General features: G+C 35.5%; 3 protein-coding genes and 1 pseudogene across 12 annotated transcripts; 3 read left to right on the top strand and 1 right to left on the bottom strand.

The window, feature by feature from the left end:
* The first annotated feature begins 412 nt into the window (after positions 1–412).
* On the top strand, positions 413–3,285 carry LOC136785654 (nucleolar GTP-binding protein 2 pseudogene; annotated as a pseudogene).
* Positions 3,286–7,193: 3,908 nt separating this feature from the next.
* On the top strand, positions 7,194–13,077 carry drd (drop dead). The gene is made up of 12 exons (XM_066747541.1): positions 7,194–7,633; positions 9,329–9,484; positions 9,549–9,769; positions 10,135–10,343; positions 10,408–10,663; positions 10,745–10,905; positions 10,963–11,131; positions 11,202–11,395; positions 11,473–11,602; positions 11,663–11,855; positions 11,968–12,113; positions 12,447–13,077. Exons 1-12 carry the CDS (start codon positions 7,351–7,353, stop codon positions 12,591–12,593), a joined length of 2,265 nt encoding a protein of 754 aa, XP_066603638.1. The 5' UTR covers positions 7,194–7,350; the 3' UTR covers positions 12,594–13,077.
* Positions 13,067–16,596, bottom strand: TMS1 (serine incorporator TMS1). Of its 6 annotated transcripts, XM_066747560.1 has the most exons (10): positions 16,444–16,596; positions 16,176–16,341; positions 15,717–16,066; positions 15,413–15,622; positions 15,222–15,306; positions 14,954–15,137; positions 14,672–14,872; positions 14,524–14,565; positions 13,897–14,059; positions 13,067–13,827 (listed from the first exon to the last, which is right to left on the bottom strand). In XM_066747560.1, exons 2-10 carry the CDS (start codon positions 16,200–16,202, stop codon positions 13,689–13,691), a joined length of 1,401 nt encoding a protein of 466 aa, XP_066603657.1. In that variant the 5' UTR covers positions 16,203–16,341; positions 16,444–16,596; the 3' UTR covers positions 13,067–13,688. The 6 variants fall into 6 exon arrangements, with proteins under 6 accessions (XP_066603657.1, XP_066603658.1, XP_066603659.1 ...); XM_066747561.1 differs by having other exon boundaries at positions 13,897–14,047; positions 16,176–16,541; XM_066747562.1 differs by having other exon boundaries at positions 13,897–14,044; positions 16,176–16,541.
* Esyt2 (extended synaptotagmin-like protein 2) lies at positions 16,504–23,009 on the top strand. 5 transcript variants are annotated; one of them, XM_066747537.1, is made up of 17 exons: positions 16,504–16,618; positions 16,854–16,864; positions 17,592–17,976; positions 18,077–18,217; positions 18,301–18,377; positions 18,441–18,653; positions 18,742–18,862; positions 18,942–19,112; positions 20,321–20,415; positions 20,880–20,928; positions 20,996–21,085; positions 21,163–21,249; positions 21,342–21,500; positions 21,582–21,734; positions 21,827–21,956; positions 22,028–22,316; positions 22,382–23,009. In XM_066747537.1, exons 3-17 carry the CDS (start codon positions 17,647–17,649, stop codon positions 22,707–22,709), a joined length of 2,433 nt encoding a protein of 810 aa, XP_066603634.1. In that variant the 5' UTR covers positions 16,504–16,618; positions 16,854–16,864; positions 17,592–17,646; the 3' UTR covers positions 22,710–23,009. The 5 variants fall into 5 exon arrangements, with proteins under 5 accessions (XP_066603634.1, XP_066603632.1, XP_066603633.1 ...); XM_066747535.1 differs by lacking the exons at positions 16,504–16,618; positions 16,854–16,864 and adding an exon at positions 16,970–17,364; XM_066747536.1 differs by lacking the exons at positions 16,504–16,618; positions 16,854–16,864 and adding an exon at positions 16,970–17,523.
* The last annotated feature ends 198 nt before the right edge of the window (positions 23,010–23,207 follow it).

Here is a 23,207-nt window from a genome sequence, read left to right as displayed (position 1 = left end):
AATCTCACCCTCTTCCAATCTGTTAGACGTTCTGTTATTCACCGTCAACGACTTTAGGGTCTCTTTCACCCACTTTCACCTTTCATCAGTCACCACTCAAAATGCTCGATTTGCCATGTAGGATTGCCAACTTTTCTGTGTATTTTCGAAGAAATTAGCAATGGCTGCTTACAAAATGCAAACCTATAATCGCTTTCTCAGCGCTGCGAAAATTAATCAATATGATTGGTCAAATTAAAATATCACTGACTGTTCAACCAATCATATTAGTATTTTTCGCAGCGCTGAGAAAGCAGTTATAGGTTTGCAAGCAGCCAATCCTACATAATACATATGTATGTATGTATGTAATGGCAAAAATGGAGAATTTGGAAGCTGGAAAAGAACCTTCTTGTCGGTCGGTGCCAGTCAGTGGCTATGCTATAGACATTGCTAGATTTCATGTTGGATTACCTGCAAAATTTGCGTACTACATACATACATAGATCAATAACGATTTAGCTGTGACCTAATGTAAACCAATGTAAACATTTCCTTTACTGCTAACATATCTAGGAAATAAACCAACATGAGATCCAGCTTGACGTGGGCTATAGGGTTAATTTGACTAATTATTAAACAACCCAAGTCTGACTTAAATTAGTATAGCCCCCACTATGGAGGTACGAAAGTGCCTGATACTTAATTGAAAGGACCATAAGGACATAAGGTTTATTTCAACCAGCCAGAACAGCATAGCCAAAATAGTAGGAGAAAGAGGCTGACCACAGTTGCTAGTCTGGTTCCACCGTTAGAAAAACATCCTTATACTCTCATCTGTCTTAAAGTCTCCTCTCCGATTATAACAAAAATGATGAAATCTTGAGCAACGTGTAAAAAGTCTAGGAAGGAAGGATTTAATCATTCAAGGTATGGTATATATATGAATGCTGAATGACCTATTGAGGGGTGTAAAGGTGTGACAAAAGTACATTCAAAATGCACAATTAATAGATTGCAGATATGTAGGAATCAAAAACCAAAGTAAAATTGTGTTGGTAAAATTATCAACTCTGCTTCATTTCAAGCATGGCATCCATCAGGTACCAGTCCAGGAGTTGAACCATCTTGACGTTGGTTTAGGCATTCTAGAGTTATTTTACAGAATGCTCTATAAATGTTTCAAAATTCCTTAAAATTAACAATGATAGATCCTTACAAAGTTGTAATGAATCCTACTCAATTATCTGTAATGCTATTAGAACAAAAAGCAGCTAATGGTAGGGTGTATCTTTTACGCACAGAGAGCTATAACAGTGTATTCGGTGAAAGAAATATCAGGAAGAAACCAAATATAACTATGTCCTCATACAAAGAATTGTAAAAGCATGCTGAGGAAAAAAACCTTTATGATAAAGAAAATATTACAAAGGATATAGATTTAATAAAAAATAATGGAATTAAAGATGTTTAAAGAGACTGGGTAATGGCATCAGAACAAATAAAAGAATTTGAAATGAACCCTATAATATTATAGATTCTTCTGATGTACTTTTACAAGTTTTAGATGCAAGAAATCCGCAAGGAACCAGACTACCTCAATTTGAAATTTATTTAAAAATAGAGAACCCTCATATATATATATATATATATATATATATAAGCATTTAATATTTATTTTAAATAAAGTGAATCTTATACTAACATGGGTTATGCAGCGATATATGGCAATTTTAAGTTACAAATATTCTACAATAGCTTTTCATATATCCCTAACACACCTATTTGACAAAGGACCTTTGATTATCTTGTTGAGACAATTTGCCAAGTTGCATTTGGATAAAAACAAGTCAATTTTGGATTTATAGAATTTCCAAATACTGGAAAAACAGCTCCACTATAATCACATTAAGATAAATAAAGGCTGATAAAGAAACAGTAATTGCAGGAGAGACTAAATTATAGCAATATATTACACTGATGCGACGCATTTATTTAATCGATTATCCAGGAATAATGTATTTGTCAGCAGAAACTGACACAAAGAAAGTATTACAGGGTGTGAGTAAGATGGAGCTTGTACAGAATCTAGAAGATTGCATCTCCGTCGTTCTAGAGAAAGTAAATCCAAATTATATTCGTAAAACAAAATTGAAGAATGGAACAATCATATTAATTTTTTGGAGAAGTTAACAAGAAGAAGCGACTGCCTATTAAAGAAAGGGGAGCCGGATGTTACAGCTGTAGCAAAAATGGTTCTAAATGACTGACAGCAAGAAAAAATACCATTTTACGTTGCTCCGGAAGGCTTCGAGGAGCCTTCGTAAAGAAAAGTACTGGTTACGGCTGGATTCGAAAAAATACCGGAGAACAAAATGGAAACTAAAGAGGCTCTAGCATCAGAACCCGAAAATAAACTTTACTGTTGCTCAAGATTTCTGAAAAATCAGGATAGCTTTGCTTCATTCGAAGGAAGAAATTAAAAATGGTTTGTTGTTTAATAACGACGAAAAATCAATAAATGTTAGTGATATTTTCTATGACTCCACCATGACATCTCTACTGCATATTCGGATGAGAGTGTGATCGGGAAGATGGAGAGAAAGAAGAGACGGAGATTGAGCAGAGAGGATGGGCAACTCGAGACAGTTTTATAAAATAAAAAAGGGGGAAAATGAAAGAAATGAGAACAAAGAAAATAAGGATAAGATCATTGATGATGACAATTCTGATGCAGAAATACGTATTCTAGGGGAAAAAGATAATCTATTGCAAAATGTTTTCGAAGTAAAAGAGGGGTACAATAAAAGCGATAGTGAAGCTGAAGTATTATGAACGATCTCGAGCAGCGAAACTCTCAATTAATACATCTGATACGTTCACTGTGAAAAATAAATCTAAGGATAAACTAAAGGAGCAATTGACCAGTAAACAAAAAATTACCCTTGAAAGATCAATGAGAAGAAACAAAATTGAAAGCAACTTCTACGAAGTAGCAAATGTTAAAAATAGGAATAGTAATGAAAAAGTGCCCAAGATTAAAAGAAAATAATTATTACCAATCAAAATTTTAATTTTCTGATAACTCGTTATATGGCATTAAATTATGTTTACAACTTTATTTCAACAAATCGTGTATAGTTTATTACAAGAAAGAAACGCTTTAAATAGAAATATTCTTTATATCAATATACATGATATTAGGTTGATTTTATTATTATCAGTGATGCTTTACAAAGCTAATATGCCGATAAAATTGAGATAAATCGATATTTTAATCGTCCAACGCATTTCTTTGATTACATAGTATATAAAAATTCACTTTATATTACGTTTAAATCACAATTCTTAATTTCTGCTAAATGGCTACACGTTAATTTACAAATTAATAAATTTACTATTGACTATCCATGTGGATCTAATAGCTTAGAATCATAGCGAATTTCGATTGACAATATATAAATAACGAACCCTTCGAAGACGATGAAGTAATACTCATTGCCTTTGTAAACAAAGATGTTTCAGATTTTTCTAACGTCAAATTTAGTTTCGACCACGTCCAAGCGATCTAAGGTGAAAATCTTGATCAACAATGTTATGTGGGAAAACTCGTACAAGCATCTTTGGCTATTGAGTATTGAATTTTTCCCTAGAAAATTAATTACCATCGAAGTTAAGATTCTAGTCTCATCAGAGCTTCGAAAAATGTCTCGTGATAGAAATCATTCAGGCTTGTTCAAATATTTCTCATGAACCGCATCGTCAATGTGGTAGAACGGGTAGAGTGAACATTTCTTCGATACATATATACCAGAAATGTAAAAACTTAGAATACTTTGGAAAATCTGATTGCACTGAAATATCTGGGAAATAATCTACTTTATAGAAAAAAAGTTATTTTAATATTTAAAAAAGTCTACCTGTGGTGTGGTAATGTTCATTTGACCTTGAAAAGTTTTGTAAAGTCATATCAATTTGATTTGGCTTTTTTAAATTAAAATCCTTTCTTTTGGCCGCAAATTCTTAAGAATGACATTGTAAGCATTTAAATGTTTTACTGAAAAAATATTGCTATTAAGTAATTCCTGAGAGTGTGTGACCTTCTCTGAGAAGTGAACATCATCTATAGCCGTGTTCTAGAATTCACTGCCAGTACTGCGAATATCATTTATATCTTTGTCAATATTAAAGCGTTAAAAGAAGATAGAATGATATTCGCAGTACTGACAGAGAATTCTGGAAGGCGGCCTATATGTGTATGCCTGTTGGATGCATTGCAGGTTTACACTCTGGAGCACGAAAGCGCATGCATGTACGCTTTATATGTATATAATTATATCCACAACTAAATTTTTTACCAAATTCATTCTATGTGGTAATATATTGCATACGTACATTGTAAACTTTCTGTATTTATTCATCTGTGATTGACATTTCGTAGTCAGCACTTACAGAAAAAAAAGTATTACCGGTGGTTAGGGTACTCCACGCGCTCGTGTGTACATACACGCACTTTCATAAAAACACTCACTTGCAAGACGATCGAGAGGTATGATTCGAGTTTGTTACGACCACACAGTGTCCATTAAAGATAATTAAACCAATGCCTAGTCTTTTAACTTAAATATTACTTACTAAAAATGAGATAGTAAGGCGTTTAAATATTTTCAATATCATCTTTAAGAATATACGATGAAAAACAAAGAATTAAATGTAAAAAAGCTAAATATGATTTATGACTTTACGAAACTTGGCGAGGTCAAATGAGGCTCACCGTCGGGTAGATTATTTTAAATATTAAAAAACATTCTTTATCTATTTTTCTCTAAAGTATATTTCTGTTTCTTAAAAATCTTTGAATGTAATATATTATTTCTTGAGGCACTAATTGCGTTTGATTGAAATCTCAATTATTAGTTTTCAAAAACCAGCGTTATATAAAGACCGATTTCAATTGTTCTTGAATTACCAAAACAGCATACTTTTCAGATAGAAAAACCTAATTTTCTATTATAAAAAACACTGTTTGGAAAAAGTGTATTATATTTAAAAAATAAGATATAAAGATTTAATAATTGCGCACGCGGGTTTTTTCGTCCAAAACAGAAACCTTACTGGGAATGCAAATAGTGAAAAAAGATTGTAATTCAACTTCAAATAAGGCCAAATATTGACAATTTTTCTTAGTAATTTTGATTGAAAGACATATACTAACGGTAAAACAGAACATCAAACGTAATTATATTTATTGTAAGCAGGAGGTCGCTAGTGAAAATACCATTAGTTCGATAGAGTAAAGCTTATAGATCATTACTGAAAGATCATCTCCAAAAGGTGAAGTCCATTCGAGGGATACAGAAACAAAGAAAGTTAATAGATGTTTCTCATTCTGTTAGATTTATGGCACTTTAATAAATATTACAAATTTGTTAAATTTGCTCTTATTTGAATATTTTATTTGCAATTTTTCTTGACTTATTTTGCATTTCTAGAATGTGTCTTTTTTAAACTTGATTTTCAAAGGTTCATTTTATTTTGTAAATACAAACACTATTTTTTAAACAATGTTTTTTTCTCGAAAATTTCGATGTTTTTTGTCAAAAGAAGCTACTATAGAAAGTTGAAAATAAGTGCTGAAATTGAAATCGGTATTAACAAATAACGTTGGTTTTGGTAAATATCTTATATTTCAGGTGGAATCATTCTGTAGTGTTGATGTATCCGTGTTACTCGACTTAAGAAACCCCATGATCATAATGAGTGCTGCCTTCAGAACGAGGATTAATGAGGACCACCAAACTTGACGAAAGCCGGACTAGTGAATGGTGGTTCTCAGTCTTTTCACCCTTAGAAAAATATAAAATTTGTAGGACTACTATGGGAGGAAACGTCGTTGTTGACGGCTACAGCGCAAAAAAATGGCTGATATTGCAATTTGCAGCAGCAGTTTGACAGACTGCTGGTTGGTAGTTGTATGGGTAGGGGAGACCCTATAGAAGAGGAAGGGAGGGGGGACTGAGGCTTGCGTTGTTGTTTTCTCGACGACGACGATGAATCCAACGAATCTCACTCCACGGTTCCACGCTCCCTCCCTGGCCTTCCTGGCATAGCTTGCCGAACCACACACTGCCGTATCACCGATCACCACAGGCACATATCACGTCTCTCCTTGTCTGTGGCCTCTAATACACCTGATACTGGCTATGGCGTCAGCATCATTACGATAAATTACCTTAATTGATAATCAATCCAGCTGAAATTCAATAAACAATGCTACACATAGTACCAATAAAAGTAAAGAAGGAAATGGAGAAAAGTGGTAGAGTGGTGAAAACACTTTCATAGGTTCTCGATCAATGCAAATTTCGCAAGATTGTACGTTTCCTAAGAGAGTGCACCTTAGAGAGCGCTCATTTCTCCAAACTGCTAAAGCAACGAGCCATCGATCAAGCAATTGTGTTGCAAGTACCGATAAGTGGGATATATGTTGGTACGGTACCGAATTCAACGATTCTTTACCAATTCTCTCTGATAGCAGCGCAGTTATATACTATTGCCTGATGTTATACCTTTTATTTATTACTTATAAAGCTAAGAATATCATACGTGTCTTTTGCAAGAATCGTCTTCGTGAAAAGTAATGGAGAAACGAGGCAAACTACTCTCTGTATAGAAATAAGAGACTTGGAGTGGGGAATGAAATTACTATTATATATATGTATATAGTATATGTATAATCTAGCTCCTCCACTTTGTTTTACACATGATAAAGTCCACAGAACAATTATATTTTTTAAGTTTTTAGGCAGATTTTGTAAGTGCAGACTAGATATGAATTCATAATTTCTATATCTCATAGAAGAAGATTTGAAAAGGAATAAAAGATATAATTAAAATAAGTTTTTTTAGCTCTCTTTGATATTGAAATGACAGTTGAAATGATGAAAGGATAATCGAAAAAGAGGTAGCAAATAGCTCGGTCAATTTTTCTGTGAATTTGACTGGCTATAAATATGAAAAGAGCAATATGCTTGATTTTGTAAGCCTTTTGTGGGCTTTTATGTTGTTGTCAATAATGGGTTTAAAAAAAGAAAGGTAGTAGATGAAGAAAAAAGTAGTGGGGCAATCGGCGAGACGTAGCCACGGCGGCAAGCAGGCACCCCTCTTCGTTCACGGTTCAACATGTTAACCGGCACAGGTGACTATAGAGTAGCTCGACTGCCACTGGCAGAATCATTGCCGATCATTCGTTAAGTTAACATTGAGCTGGTCTCCTGGTTTCCGTTGCCAGTCAGTTTTCTTCGTTACGCTCACGAGCGAATGTAGACAATTCAATCGATCGGGAAATTTGACGTCCCGGAACCGAGAAAAATGGTTCGAAGGGGGATGTTACTATGCATTATCGCGATCGTTCTAAAGATCTCATTGTCGGACGCTGGAGGTAGATCCGTGGAAGTTCTAAGTTCAAACGGATTGAACAGTCTAGAGGAAGAAGAGATTCTTCGAGTTCTTGCAAGAAACAAAAGTAGCAGCGCCACTTCGGAAAATTTCACGTTCGTCGAGTTAGTGGCAAACTTGAGAAATCACAGTGTGGAAGGCGAAAGAAATGTCTGGTTGTTGGATAAGCGCGAAGCCCATTCGAATCCTTTCTACGGTGAGTCTTTCTATTAAGAATCTAAGGACACGGTGCGACGCGACGAGACAAGACGAAACAAGACGCGATACGACGTTCTTTGAGAAAATCACCTTGAAGCACCTGGCAGATTCACATCACGAAAGCGCCAGCGTATGCACACACGTTCAGAGCTGACAAGATGACAAATAAAACAGATCTACGTGACTTTGTATGCGTATCTCTTTATGGATCTTGAAAATTTGTAAATAACGTAGTCTAGCCACGTGTCGAACAAAATTTCCTTCTTTTTAATGCCTTTCCCTTTCACACTCATGATCTCCACTCTTTGTCATTGAATTAGTTTTTTGTAAGAGCGTGCTAATAGCAGTAGATAGCCCGTAGTCTCGTTTGGCCAATTGGGAAGGTACCGGTTTTCATCGGCATGAGCTGTCCACGCGTAAATTGACCAACCAATGATCGAACCTAACTAGAAGTAAAACTACTTTCGATATTTCGACACTGCACGCTATACGATTTCCCTCTATCTGTTGCTGTTGTTCTTGTTGATGTTGTTATTGTCGTTATTTGTTTGCTCGTCACATACGCTAGTTAAACACTCTAACCTCTTAACCGTCGTTCCGCTCGTGTCGTGTTGCTGCTGCTACTGTGCTGCTGCATCCCGTACAAAACAAACCCATATCTTTGACCGTGCTCAAACGATATCTATTGAAATTTCAAGCATAAAATGGGGTTGCGTTAACCGGCATGTCGAAACCCTGCACCGATTACAGCTCGCTCAGGAAATACCTTGAAAAGTTGCAGCAGTTTTCCAAATGTTATTGTAGAGCACATATTTTTCAGCATGATTAGCGCTGCTGCGATTATTGCAACATCAAACGAGAAGAAGCGTGTTTTAGATGGTTTCGATCTGTCGAAAATCACTTGGAAATGAAAGTATGTGTAGCGTATAAAAATAGTCGTAAGGTAGCGATATTGCGACATCAAACAAGTTTACTTTAGGTTATCCGATCCAACCGCTTTTTAACTCTGCCTCTCTGTAGAAATCAAAACTAATACGAAGGTCATCGAATCACATTCACACATGGTATAATTTCAAGGAAATTTGCGTTTCGGAATAAAAAAGAGAAATTTAAAGAAATGAAGAAGTTGAGGCAATTATAGCAGTTTGCCGAATTTGATGAAGCTACGTATGAATATGAAATCGAGTCAAGAAAGCCACCTCCTTAAGTTTCGTGCCTGAAATGAAAAAGTACTCTCCCCCTCCCCTCCAGACAAGTCGTAACGCTCGTTACACGCGTGCTTTACAAACTTACTCCTTCCGTTGAACGAACCAATTCAAGTGGTTTCCATTTCGACATTCGAATCTTTTTCGCGGGAAGTTAAGATTATAGCGCTCGCGTTCCGATTTCCGCACCGTGTACGTTGATTATAGTAAAATCGATTGTTAGCTCGATCTTTCTTGCAAGAATCTTTGGCAAGAAGGCTGAAAATAGAAGCGATGACAACACGGCTGGTTGCCGGTGCATAATTCAAACCAGTTCTGCATACTGAAACAATCCCTCGCGCACTTTCATATGTACTAGAAGAAAATAAGTCCAGCAACCTCGCTTTGTCGCTAGTCAATTGGAGAGGAAGGAATTGATAATAATTGCGCAAGTTTAACAGCTGACTGCAAAATTTGCACATCAACTGCATTTCAATGTAACGTTTCAGATGAATTTAATGGAAAGATCGACTTGGAAGCTAGTAAATTATTGAAACTTGTTCCACCCTTTGATCCAGCCAGTGGCCCGGTCAATCTACAATGCAAACGTCACTCGGAAGTTTATATGAGGGAGCTCGAAAAATTTAGTATGTGGGCATTGAGAAGTAAGTACTTCGCGATCATATATTTGATGTACTCGATACGAGACGCTAGAAACTTTGATTACAGTGCACGATGCTACAGCTAAAGTATCATCGGGTTTGCTTAGCGGGAATGTCAATCAATTGGGAGACTTTGACGAGTGCGTTGCTGTTGACGGAAGTGAAGGAATACAAGGCCAATATTGTTTAGTTTATTTACAATTGGACGCCGACGAATCTCGACCTGACCTCAAGCAACTACATCGGTTGTTGCATTCCCACTATGCATTTCGTAGCAACGTATCTGACGTGAGTATACCTAACCTACAAAAATGACAAATCCATACATCTTAATTCTTTCTTTGTGAACACAACTACCGCTATAACCTATTAGATTATATTGTGTACCGAACGTACAACAAAACAGTAGGAATTCGCAATTCTGACGAATCTTACCATTCTCATTCGCGCGCAAATGTCAAACGATCTTCGCTCAAGGTGTACCTCTTACCCATTACCTTAACGAAGCTTCCTGGATCGACGGCGTGGCGGTGTAAGGTAAACGCGAAAAAGGTCACGTGAAATTATCCGATTTTCTGCGCGCGCCACCTACTTATTACTATACTACTATATATACAATGACTTTAATGTACATGGTGTTTACATTTTTTCAGCCGGGGCACCGAGTTCCTAGATTCAGCACTATTAACTGGGCTGTTTGCACACCATCCACTTGCACGCACAAAGATGTTGAAGCGTCTCTTCGTCATATCCTTTCAAAACATGCTAATAATACAGGTTTCAAAATTTCCGTAAGGGTAGACGAAGAAATGTGCCAAGTTAAAAATAAGGGAGCCATACCAGTCGAGACCATTGTCGTGGGGTATGAATTTTTCTCCAACTATGAGTAATAGACGAGCAATTACAAGCAAGATATTCAATTTTAGCCTCTTCTTCCTGTCTGTTATCCTACTGACATTGGTGGCCGCTTATTACGATCATAATAAGTTGGAGGCGAGCGAGCTTCTTCTATCTTTTTCATTGAAGCGTAACTGGCAAAAACTCATGTCACTGGAGCGTCCGGAAGGAGACATTGCCGCTCTGCACGGTGTACGAGCGTTGAACGCTTTCATGCTAATCGTCGCGCATAAGAGTATGGCCCTTTTCTTCAATCCCTACGTCAATAGGACCAGTATGACCGAGGTAGGCTCGTGCCTCGATAACTCTCTTCCGACAGTAGTCACCCTTGAAACTCTTACCCATAATTATGCTAAAACGTTTCAGTATCTCGGAAAACCGTGGACCGTAATAGGCAGAGCAGCTAGCCTTTACACGGATCCGTTTATCATGCTGTCCGGATTGTTAACGGCTTACTCTTTTATCGGCAGATTAAATAAAACTGGTAAATTGGACATCCGCAATGAATACCTATCGAGATTGCTTAGGTAAATATTAAAAAATTATTCCTTTTTTCTCTCCTTGTTAATACTTTTCTTTCTCAGATTGGTACCAACTTTAGCTGCATTGATACTATTTTGCACTTACATCATGCCATTCATTGGATCCGGGCCTCAATGGAATTTGGTAGTAACCCATCATGCCCACATTTGCAAGAAAACATGGTGGAGGAACTTCCTCTTTATTCATAACTATTTTGGCTTTGAGAATATGGTAAGAGAAAGAAAATATTCATACTGGTCACTTGACTTAATGATAATAAGCTTTTGTCCACTTTTAATAGTGTCTTACACACACGCATCACTTGGGTATAGACACGCAACTGTTTGTCTTTTCTCCTCTGATGGTAATGCTGCTTTACAAAAGTCCGAAGTTTGGAAGCATCATACTAGGAACTATTGCCATACTTTCCACGATACTTCGATATTACGTTACGTACAAAATGCGCCTCAATAATTATGTCTTCTTTGGTACCTCGTAAGACATTTAGTGCTTATAATAGTTTTATAATAATGCTTTATAATATACTCTATTCTCTCTATTCTCTTTCACAGGATAAGGCAGCTTTTTGACACAGCCAATCTTTCGTACATCTTGCCTTCTCATAGAGTCACGGTTTATATTATAGGAATCTTTGTAGGATACTTTTTAAGGAAAAATCCGAAGGGGTTTCAATTGAATAAGGTACGATGAAGTATTTAACGCACGATGACATTCATTAGGAATAAACTCTCTTATTCATAGACGGCAACGTACACAGGCTGGGTTGTTTGCAGTTTGATGGCACTAGCTGCTTTCTTCGGCCCAGCAAAAATGGGATCGATCGATTACATTTACGATCCAATGCACGCTGCTACTTATAACGCATTCGCTCCTATAGGCTGGTGTGCTCTGTTCGCCTGGCTTGCAGTCTTGCATCATACGGGAAATACAAATGGTATACCTATATATACCCTATGGTAACGTATACATATGCGATATGCAATGTGCCCACCCCCCTCCTATCCTCACTCTCTATTGTGAAATGAAACGACTATTCATACTTGCAGGCTGGTTGAGTAAATTATCATCGTGGAAAGGATTTCTAATCACTACCAGATTAAGCTATGCCATTTATCTAACGCAGTTTCCAGTCTTCTTTTATAATGTCGGCCAGACGCGGAGTGCCGAGCATTATGAATTCTTTAGAATGAACGTAAGTGTTTGTATATAGTGTAGGTGATTCCTTGTTAAGCGGAAGTTTATTGGCGCCAGAAAAGCGTTTTTTTATGCCGCACCGGCAGGTCCGAGGTTATTACCTAAGCAATAGATCAAACGATCGGATTGTTATCATGTTTTGTATCATGTTAATCATCAGGTTATAAATAATATTTGTTATTAGTATTTTTAACGCGACTTTATTTGATTTGTACATCCGCCTATTGCACAAGAATTAGCCTCGGCATCCGCGCAATTTGAAAATAAAAAGGGGTGTTACGCAAAATAAACATTGTAATATCACGTTTTTAATAATTTTTATCATTTTCAGTTTAACTTACATGAGATGTGCTGGATAATTATCACATCAATAACTCTCACGCTTCTGTTTGACTCGCCATTTCAAAATATTAAGAATTATCTTCTTAAGAAACGCGCGTCGCATAAGAGGACTGAGAAAATAATTAAGAAGGAATAATTTTATGCCAAATTGATATCATATTAATTGTGATATGTAATCAGCCAAGATGAGCTTGTCTCAGGTGTTCAGGTTCAGCTAGGCAATTGTAAATAAATTTAGATTATTCCGATGTTGATTTCGTCGTGTTGCGTCGTATCAAGAATACAAACTTGTATAAATCCGTATAGTCTTTGTTGCTTTGTTCGTTCGTTTGTTTTCTATCCCTTCACCCTCTTCCCAATTTATTCAATTGTAAACTGGCTTACATCAATTTTGTTTCCGAGATTAGAAAATATATGACATACTGGTTGAAACATCTCGATCATCAATTTTTCGGAAGCTCAATCGATGTAGGACAGTGTATGCCTTCACACACGCGGACACATTGCTTATACCGTTGGTTTGCTCAAGATTCCCATTTATAATGCTTATACTAGTTTATCAATTTTTTTAATAGTCTATATTGATAGGAAAAACGAAATAAATGACCGTTTTTACCATCTTTACTGTTTCTTTATTTCCTTTGATACATTTTTTCAAGTAATATTAAGAGATCATAAATCTTAGGGAAATGAGGACCATAATATAATTAGAAATACATTCTTACATCATTTACGATTATACAATGCGAAAGCGGTACATCACATATAGCTACGTATAGTATTATATATATATATACATGATTATTCGTACCTCAATACCATAATCCCTTTCATTATAATGAAAGTGAAACGTAATGTATGCATTTGTAATTGTTGTTATATATTTAGTTACAATTAAAAATTCAATGCCTCGTTTTATTAGAATTATCATTAAAGAAATTGATAGAATAGTGGAAGAGAAGATATTCATAACACTAGAGGAAAAGGGACAGAACGAGATATAGTGTCAAGCGGCAATAAAATTTATCTACATGTACTATATTTTATGGGAGTTGGCAAATAATGTTAGCATAAGTTTCCCAATACAGCTCCGCGTTCAGTCAACAGCATTTTTCGTGATCTTATGTAATTTTATAGAACACTATTTAAATTTGCATAAGAACATCTGATCACAGGTAGAAATTAGTGAAAATTAAGAAAGATTTAAGCTTGATCGATTCACAACACATTCCTACGAAAAATCGCGATCTCTTAGCACTGCTGGGGCTATTAATGACCAAACATATAACCCAAGACACATCCACGAGGATATTATCTTTACCCACATCGACGCTGCATTAGAATTCAATGAACTTAAATTTGAATTTGGCCTAGAACAAATAATCTCAGTCATTTCAATTCGAGAAACAGAATCTAAATAAAGAAAGTGGTTTACTCACTGGTACCAATTTGTAAGAGTCATCATGACATATAGGGTAGCCAGTGCAAACATTAGATGGAAGAAGCTCCAGTTGTATGCTACCTTGTCCTCTTCATTGTCCCAAACTTTAACGTCATTGCCATTTTCCGCATCATGATTACGACCTTCTACTGAGGTATAATCTGATTTAATTTAATGAAAAAAGAGTAACACATAGGTACCATTCATTACATGCACACAAATAAGATAATATGCTTGTATGCAAGAAAGGCAGGCACACAATAACCTACCAGACTAATAATCGAGTGTGAATTTTAATAAAATATCTACATTTCTTGGTAAGGGTTCATCATGCATTTAATGGCCAAGCAGAAAATTATCAATATTTTTAAAAAAATACAATTATAATTCGAATTTTGGGATTCAACAAATCTTTTGTAAGCAGAGAATCAGATGCTTATAATTTAGTACTTATGGAGTCTAGGGTACCAAATAGCAAAGAGCTGTTTGGCATGGATGGCCATTATTCAAATGACACCCTATATATTGTGTATAGAAAACTACTGTCTATATATGATCTCTCTCCTGTGAGGTGTATTTATGTTATACTAGTATATATGAGGAGATAAGAATTTTGTGTGCCTACCTTCATTACCAATTAGAAATTGGTTTCCTCCATTCTCTCTGACTGTTAAGAAAATTCAATTGTCTATAATAAAACTATTTTTTTTCTTCTCTTCTATCTCTTCTTATTACAAACTTAATTATTTCAATTATTTCTTAAAAATACTTACCGGCTCCGTTATCTTGCACCAAAACATTTTCAGACATTGTAATCTTTGAAGATTTTGAAGCTGTACGTAAAGAGCTGTATAAGACACAGCTAAACCATATGACAAGACCAATGATGCTTTCTTTATCAAAAGCAACTCGATTTTGGGTAGAAATATCTTTGCCAGATATGATGCCAAAGAATCCGGGATTACAATTTTGGTCTGAAATGGAACAGGGTTAAAATTAAGAAATTTAAAAGAAGAATGATTAGCCTTAATAAGCATAACTTAATTTTGTCTTACCTGGACTGTTAGAAATACTACTCCAGGTCAGATAAACGACGTACAATGTAACAACAGATGATTGGAGCAGACCAGCCCTATGCTGATATTCTTGAATACTTGGAAGGATTGAGATAGCACTTACAATAATGCAGAGTATCAGGTTAAATGAAATAAAGAATTTGTTCATAGCACAGTCATTTGCCTGTAAATGATAATGAAATATTATTGTTGTAAATATTATGCAATTCAATATACAATATCAAGTTCTAAATAATGTCACACTTACATGAGTGAAATACACGTAGAGTAAAACAATCCCAGTTAAGGAAAGTGCATAATTAAAGAAGGTGGCACTTAAAAGTGCAACATACCTATAACAAAAAAAATTAAAAAATACACAAGTGAAGAAGGCTAGTACAATAAAGGATTCTTAAAAGATATAATAATATTAAAAAGCATTTGCCAAAATTTACTTACCATCCCTTGGATTGGGTCTCTTCATAATTACCAACCCATGCATCTGCCCAAGAATAAGCAAAATCAACAATCAGAATTAACTGAATAATTATGAACAAAAATCCTCCTATCATTCCAAAATACATCCAAGTAGGACCAAATGATCCTTCCTGAATGAAAAATGCACCAATAACTCCACCAATTACCAATAGAAACTTGATGGCCCAAAATCTAAAAAGCAAAAAGTCATAATTGGATATGATCAAGGATAAAAAGATCCCTTTCATCCCTTTTAAAACTTATAGTTATATGAAAATATTATTACCCATTCTGTATTGCTGCACGGGGATCTTTAGAACTTCTTACACGTATCATGATGACAGACATTAGGAAGAAGAATAATGATATTATAAAGCATATTCTATAAACAGCCAAATATCCAACTGCAGATTCACAGTCAATCGTAAATTTTGAAGGAACATAATTTGTACTGTTCGCACAAAATGGCACCTTCTTAAGTGCATCTTGTAAACCTGGTGTTAGAGTGATACAGGCCACAATGGTGCCAAGCATTAAAAGAAGAGCGTACATAATACGTGTGCTTGTACTGTTCCGACATGTTGGGCATTGCGAACAACAGAAACTGCAAGCTGCACTTCCACAGAGGCAAGCAGTCTGTAATATATATAAATATAAATATACATATATATATTTATTTATTCTGATTCAGAGAGATAATGATAATATCAAGATTTTTTATACAGATATTTATCAAGGTTATTACCTGTGCTGTTGAGCAGATAAGACCCATGATGAAATGCTCTTACAATAGATGTATGCAGAATACAAATAAAATTAGTTTTTTCAACAGTACTACTAATCTGCAGTCGATTACTCGCGGCTTATGCCTACAGGCTTGTTGTTCTGTTCTAGGTGTTCTAATGGTGGATCTAATAATTTTGATAAAATACGATGGTTGAACGTTTACGGTTTAACTAGATCCCACAGAGAATCTGACTGTATTTGTATATAGTGTTAAGTGTGTATCGTACATTCGTACACCCACTGTCGTAGCCTCGTAGCTGTAATCTGTATGCTGTAGAAAGCGCGCACGCAGAACAAAGCAGAACTACGGAGCTATGGCGTCTTACTGTTATGACTTACATTCAGTCAGTCGATCCGTCAGACTCAGACCTCTCTTATGTTTATATTTAAGTGTCAAGTAAGGGCCTCCGCACACCGTTTCCGTAGCTACATTACGTTACGTTAAGGCAACTACAATAATAGTTGCAAAAATTCTTTATAAATATAAAAATATCACCTCAGACCTGTTTATTACAAGCATCCTGCCTCAAAAAACTTACCTTTAGCAAACTTTTGTGTGCGCTAAGCTAAGATTAAGTTTAATCCTACCTTAACGTAACGTAATGTAGCTACGGAAACTGTGTGCGGAGGCCCTAAGCCTGGTAAAACGTAAGTATGTAGTGCTACACTAGTGTGTGTGGTTATAGGTAGATGATTAGAATTAGATAATCCAGATAATATCTAATATTAATCTGAGCATTGAGCAGTAGCTTTTGGCTAAATTCATTCAATCAGCTGACCGTGTCGTGTAGCACGCATGCCGCATATGTATGTACCAATGCTACCAATGCATGCATAAGGAATACAAGTTAAAAATTGCAGTTAAAGAGGTCAAAAAGGGTACTAATTTGAACTATGAGGTTCAACCTGATGGTTCTAAGACTTCCGAGCCGACAAAAAAAAGTCCAATTTCAAAGCTGAGTGCTGAGAATCACTATAGTGCTTTTTTAATCTTTTTATCTTTTCATCTTGTTTCGGCCACCTCTCTCATTTCATCTTACAATCTTCCACTCCCACTGTGCATTTCTTCTGCTACTTTTTTGATCATCGATAAAAATGACCGCATGTATTATTATTGAAGCAGGATAGTTATTCATCCTTATAAGCTTGTAAGCGAGTGTAAAACGGCAGATTCTATTTATTAAGAAATTGCATTCATACATTTTAAAAGATTTACCCAAATTCACCTTCCTTTACAAGCAGACACAACACAAAATATAATTTCTATTATTTAATATTTTTTTATATATCCCTATAAGAAATTCAATGTATTTTGTCATATATTCACAAAAAAAAAATCATCACAATATCTTTTGCTAATACATATTTTTTACAGGAAAAGTTGATTGCATTTAATATTTATTGGATTCATCAGTACAATAAGAAAGGAGATGGATATTAACGCTGAAGAGGATAAAAACAAATTAGTACCATGGCCTTACATGAACATAACATCTTTGGCCAAAAAATTTATTGTGAACTTTGCAGCAGCAAGTTTTATATGGAGTATAGGATATATGAATTGGAGCATTGCCTGGTTACTAGCCCCTATTGCTTTTACTGCATGGAACTCTGAGAAACATAAGGATAGTATGTTAAAGACAATCACTGCCCAAGCTAGTGTCTTAACAAAAGAAAAAGATTTAATAACAAGCAGATTAGATGATTTACCATCATGGGTCTACTTTCCTGATTTTGATAGAGCTGAATGGTTAAACAGAGTAACTATTTATATGTACATGTCCTGGGTGTATTAACCTATGCATTCACTTATATATTTATATATAATAGAATTTTTCTTATTTAAATATTCTTTTACAGATTTTGGAAAAAGTTTGGCCCAGTATTAACCATTTTATTCGTGAAGTCTTCAAAAATACAATTGAGCCAAGCATCGTTGAGAGCTTGACTCAATACAAAATAACTGGTTTTCGTTTTGGAAGACTGGTCTTGGGTCGTATTGTAAGTTTTCATTATAGATTGATCCATTTTGTTTAACATTGTTAATTCAAATAAATATTTTTGATTTCTACTTTTTTTTATAGCCGCCTAAAATATACGGTATAAAAGCATACGATAAAAATACATCGAGAGACGAAATTATTCTGGATGCTGATATACTGTTAGTAAATGTTAGTAACAATTGTTGCATCTTACCTTTCTAAGAGTTCTTTTATATCCTTAGCTATGCGGGCGACTGTGACATCACATTCAACATTGGCAATATTAAAGGAGGAATAAGAGACTTCCAGATTAGAGGTTTAATGAGAATTGTCATGAAACCATTGATACCAGTGATACCATTGATTGGTGGTGTTCAAATTTTTTTCTTGAATAGCCCATCCATCCACTATAATCTTGTTGGGGTTGCTGATGTATTGGACTTACCAGGATTTAGGTAGACCTTAGTCATCTACAATAATCATTGATTAACAATTTATTTTAATACATAATTTATTAGTAATTGTAATTGTTTGTTTTTTTAGTGAAATTTTGAGGCGTATTATCGTTGAGCAAATAGCCGCTAAAGCAGTGCTTCCCAATAAAATTGTTATTCCTTTGAGTGAAGATATTCCAGCAGAAGTTTTGAAAATTCCAGAGCCCGAGGTATTGTCAGAAATATTTTTTCTGATTATTTACTGGACTTCTAGTATACTTAAAACAATATATATTTTAAATCCAAAAGGGTGTCCTGAGAATTCATGTGGTAGAGGCAAAACACCTTATGAAAAAAGACATTGGCGTGCTTGGTAAAGGCAAATCCGATCCTTATGCAATTATAAACGTTGGAGCGCAAGAATTTCGTACAAAAACAATAGTCAATACCATAGATCCAAAGTGGGATTTTTGGTGCGAGGTATGTATTGTTTATTACACCACAAAATATTACACGAATATTTTAATTTAACGCACGTGCTTTTTGCAAATTGTTTAATTGCATCATACTTATGAAGCACACGCAAGAAACACTAGTTAAAGACGGCTACAACTAATGCTTTTATTATTTCTTTTTGAGTAACTTTTAGAAGAATTGGAAATTTACCGAGATACTCCTACAGAGTCTCGCTGCATCAAAGTATTTTCAAAAATCAAGGCGTGTGTCGATTATCCCTTTATAGTATAGTTCCTACCATTAAACAATGTATTGTCTATGTATTTTCCTTTTTCTACGTAAATCTTTATTGTGTAAATGAAAGTCGTTCACAATCACGGCATGATTAAGTCTTAATGATTTTTTTTTTCATACATTTTGTGCGTATGGCGTGCGTATGTTATGTGACGGGTGATGTGTGTGTCGTGGGAATAGTGTGCTGTTACTTCGGCTGTCGCTCAACAACTCACTGTTCTGATCTGGGACTACGATGACACTAAAGGCGACGAAAGCCTTGGAAGGTACGTTCAGCTTTATAGTAAATTATAATCAATTTTTTGCCTTTGTGTCTTTGTTGGTACTCTCCACTTTATCATCCCTTGTCTCAATAATCAAAATAACAATTGACAGAACTCATGGATAGTTTTTGCTTTATATAACACAAATCAGTGTTTATTCGTTTCAGTACATGGTGCATGGTGGGTTTAAATATGCTGGCTATTTGCTTATTTAAGAAATAACATATAGACATGATTTTTGAATGGATTGTTTCATTAGCTTAAAGCAATAAGCAAACTGGCTAGATTGTATAGAATGCATGTAAGTAGTGTGTAAAATGCTAATAAAAATACTATTACCTTATACAATTGCACCTAGATTAAATATTAATACAAGAAACTAATAAGGAATGTAAAGAGTTATACGCATGTCACTTCTGAAAGCTTTGTATAATATATAATTCCTGATACTATTACTCATAATAAACCTGTAAATAGTATGGAAAGAAGTGCTCATACGTTTGCTCCAAAATAACGATCAATCGGTAATACAATTTTGATGTTAGTAAGTAATGTTATAATACATATAAAAAAATGTGTCACATCCTAATCGTCGATGAATTTTTGAATTTAGATTACAAAGATTTTTGAAAATAGCTGAAATGTAAATTATTGTGTGTTATATGTGTACGACAGTTTATAATGGGTCAAGGTTTGGGAGCAAACAGCAGTAATGTCATAGTCCAGCTTTTTGATAAAGACAACGCTGCTCAAGACGACCCTCTTGGCAGGTACTGTTACCTAATTAACTTTCTCAGACTATTATGACTGTTGAAGACCAATATGTATATATCTCTCATTATTCAGCAGCAAAAGCAATAGAGATGATACATTCTTTCCAATGCCCCCCACCTTCGCATATCTTTTTTAAAAGTACAGCAAAAACGTAAATTCACGCGTGATTTATCGCGTAACAATCTCTGCATGTCTAATTGTAAATACCTTTGTGTGGTGGTGGTGGTATTGGATTTATTTGTGTAAAGTTTACTGCTACGTACAGTGCTTATTTGCTACATGACAATAATTGATTTGCCAACATAATGTGTCTCACTGCTGTTGCTTATTTTAATATTACTATTGTGTACAGCGCTGCTGCTACTACTATTCTTATCGTTGTTGTTGCTGTCGCTGTCCCGTTTTATACGTAGTCCTGATGTAAAAAAATTTACAATAATTTTTTAATCTTCCACATAAGGGCAACTATCGAAGTTAATCGTGTTAAAAGGAAAGGAACCATTGATACGGTTAGTATTGCCTGTAATTGTGCTATCAAATATAGGACGTTGATAAAGAAAAAGTTTCATTTTACAGTGGGTATCCTTGGAACAAGCAAAACACGGTATGGTACACCTTCGTTTAACTTGGCTGCAACTCTCCAAAAATTCTGCTGATTTACCAGCTGTAAGTCTAACGTTATTTCATTACATCTTAAACTTGTACCCTCGACACATATTTCACGAAATTAATGTTAATTTTAGGCATTGATGGAGACTCAGCAGCTTCGGGTAACATCCATGAGCACAGCGTTGCTAATTTTGTATATTGATTCGGCCAAGAATTTACCGGTGAGTGAGCACCTAAAGATTTTGTATTAATAATTGTACAAGTCACACAAACTTGTTATTCTATAAATCTTATCTGTTAATTAATATTTCAGTGCGTGCGAGGTAACAAGCAGCCGGACGTGTACCTGGAGGCAAGCGTGAGTGGACAGACTCAGCGAACAACAACTATTCTTAGATCTTGCGATCCTGTTTGGGAAAAAGGCTTCACTTTCTTGGTTTCAAATCCAGAGACTGGAGTGTTGCATATAAAAGTAATTAAACGAGTCCTCTTCTTGTTAAAAAGGAGACAGAGAGGAAAATAGTACATTGTACATGTATTTCCTTGTGAACAGCTTACAGACGAAAAGACTGGCTTGATCGTTGGAGAAATGCATTTTAATATTACCACGTTAATGGAGAAGAAGAATCTGGAGATTGCTAGGCAGCCCTATGATCTTCAAAAAGCTGATAGAGAGAGTAGGATTGTCATGTCTCTGTCACTAAGCGTAAGCATCGTTCAAAGTATTTTCTATGAGATCTCTGTATAAATTACAATTGCTCGTCCTGTAATACTTAATATTCATTATACTATTGTTAGATTTTGAAGTACGAGCAGCCCGAAGTGACCGCCGACGATGACGAGGACGATCACGATCTGTTGACTAACGGAATTAATAAAATTGTTGAACGTCAAGAGTCTAACATTAGCGGGGAAGTCTCGTCCACTGGTAAGTGCATTTTCATACAGATTTTGGCCCTAGGCATTTACTAACACCAGATTTAATCATATTTTGAATAGTCTCTCCGAGTCACGTAGCATTTCAAAAACAGTCGTCGAAGGAGTCCATCGAATCATCACCAAGAAGCGTACGAGACCGAGACCAAGCTCCCATAGAAATGGTTACGGTCGAAGAGGAACCACTTCTCACTTCATCAATTTCCAGTTCGGTGAATGCAAGTCCTCATCTTCTACAGAGAAATCCCAGCGTCACTTCTTCGGCAGGAGAAAGCAAACTGGGTAGAATTCAGTTGACATTGCGCTATAGCATTTCTAGACAAAAGTTGATTATCTTTGTGCATAAAATAGCGTAAGTTATTAAGTTTTCTGTATTTCGTCAGTTTTCTCGAGTTAAAAATAATCCTCTCGTTACAGAAATCTGCCTGTATCGCAAAACGATCCACGCAATCTTCCTGACCCTTACGTTAAATTTTATCTTCTCCCGGACAAACATAAGGAGACCAAACGTAAGACGGCCGTTGTGAAGGATAATTGCAACCCAGTGTATGATGAGCAATTCGAATACGTCGTTTCTCAGGGTGATTTGTATTCTCGAATCCTGGAGGTATCCGTGTGTACCCAAAAGGCATGGCTGTCCACTGGAAGCAACATGATCGGTCAGGTGCACATTAAACTCTGTGACATCGATATGAACAAAGCAGCGACTGCTTGGCACGATTTGAATCCGGAGCTTAAAGACTAATATACTTAAATTACCTTAATTAACAAGATTTGTAGAAAAGCTGATCAGATCTTTTAGAAATGTATACTAACGTTCGCCGTCCGCGCTACTGTTACAAAAGAAGTGCTATTCTGTAGCTTGTAGGTGTAAAGCAAAATTTGCGGCTAAGCTTAAAGCATAAATGCGCATACAATAAAGATCTGAAATTTCATAATATAATAATGGCAATGAGTTGATCTAAAATATATCTCAAAGTGTTTATTAAAGTTTTTGTAAAAATAAATTCAATGAACATTAATATAAAAAATCTACAGTTTAGATTTAATAAAGGTGTCACTGTATCCCCTATACTATATGTATAAGGCATGAGGATTGGGGAGGCCATTGATCGCCCATTCCATTGTATCACTAAGGAAACTAGTAAATAACTCGTGAAAGATGTCAATAATGTTGTAGCAGCTAACAGCAAGCCCATAGCCCCGTAAGTGGCCATAAGACGAAAATCACATCGAGATAAAA

This window comes from Prorops nasuta, unplaced genomic scaffold (assembly GCF_024137725.1).
Source record: "Prorops nasuta isolate Cenicafe-Biocafe unplaced genomic scaffold, Cenicafe_Pnas_1.2 PNAS00003, whole genome shotgun sequence".
Classification (NCBI taxonomy): Eukaryota; Metazoa; Arthropoda; class Insecta; order Hymenoptera; family Bethylidae; genus Prorops; species Prorops nasuta.
The sequence above is the reverse complement of the archived record's forward strand: the minus strand, read 5'-3'. Positions and strand labels throughout refer to the sequence as shown.

Excerpts from the sequence above, each read along its gene's own strand:
- drd (XM_066747541.1), top strand. The coding sequence starts at position 7,351 with ATGGTTCGAAGGGGGATGTTACTATGCATTATCGCGATCGTTCTAAAG. Across the intron at positions 10,344-10,407 it reads GTCGAGACCATTGTCGTGGG|CCTCTTCTTCCTGTCTGTTA; the intron begins GTATGAATTTTT and ends ATTCAATTTTAG. Across the intron at positions 10,664-10,744 it reads ATAGGACCAGTATGACCGAG|TATCTCGGAAAACCGTGGAC; the intron begins GTAGGCTCGTGC and ends AAAACGTTTCAG.
- TMS1 (XM_066747560.1), bottom strand. The coding sequence starts at position 16,202 with ATGGGTCTTATCTGCTCAACAGCACAG. Across the intron at positions 15,307-15,412 it reads GAGACCCAATCCAAGGGATG|GTATGTTGCACTTTTAAGTG; the intron begins GTAAGTAAATTT and ends TTTTTGTTATAG. Across the intron at positions 14,566-14,671 it reads GGTGCAAGATAACGGAGCCG|TCAGAGAGAATGGAGGAAAC; the intron begins GTAAGTATTTTT and ends TTTTCTTAACAG.
- Esyt2 (XM_066747537.1), top strand. The coding sequence starts at position 17,647 with ATGGATATTAACGCTGAAGAGGATAAAAACAAATTAGTACCATGGCCT. Across the intron at positions 18,218-18,300 it reads GACTGGTCTTGGGTCGTATT|CCGCCTAAAATATACGGTAT; the intron begins GTAAGTTTTCAT and ends TTTTTTTTATAG. Across the intron at positions 21,735-21,826 it reads TCATGTCTCTGTCACTAAGC|ATTTTGAAGTACGAGCAGCC; the intron begins GTAAGCATCGTT and ends TACTATTGTTAG.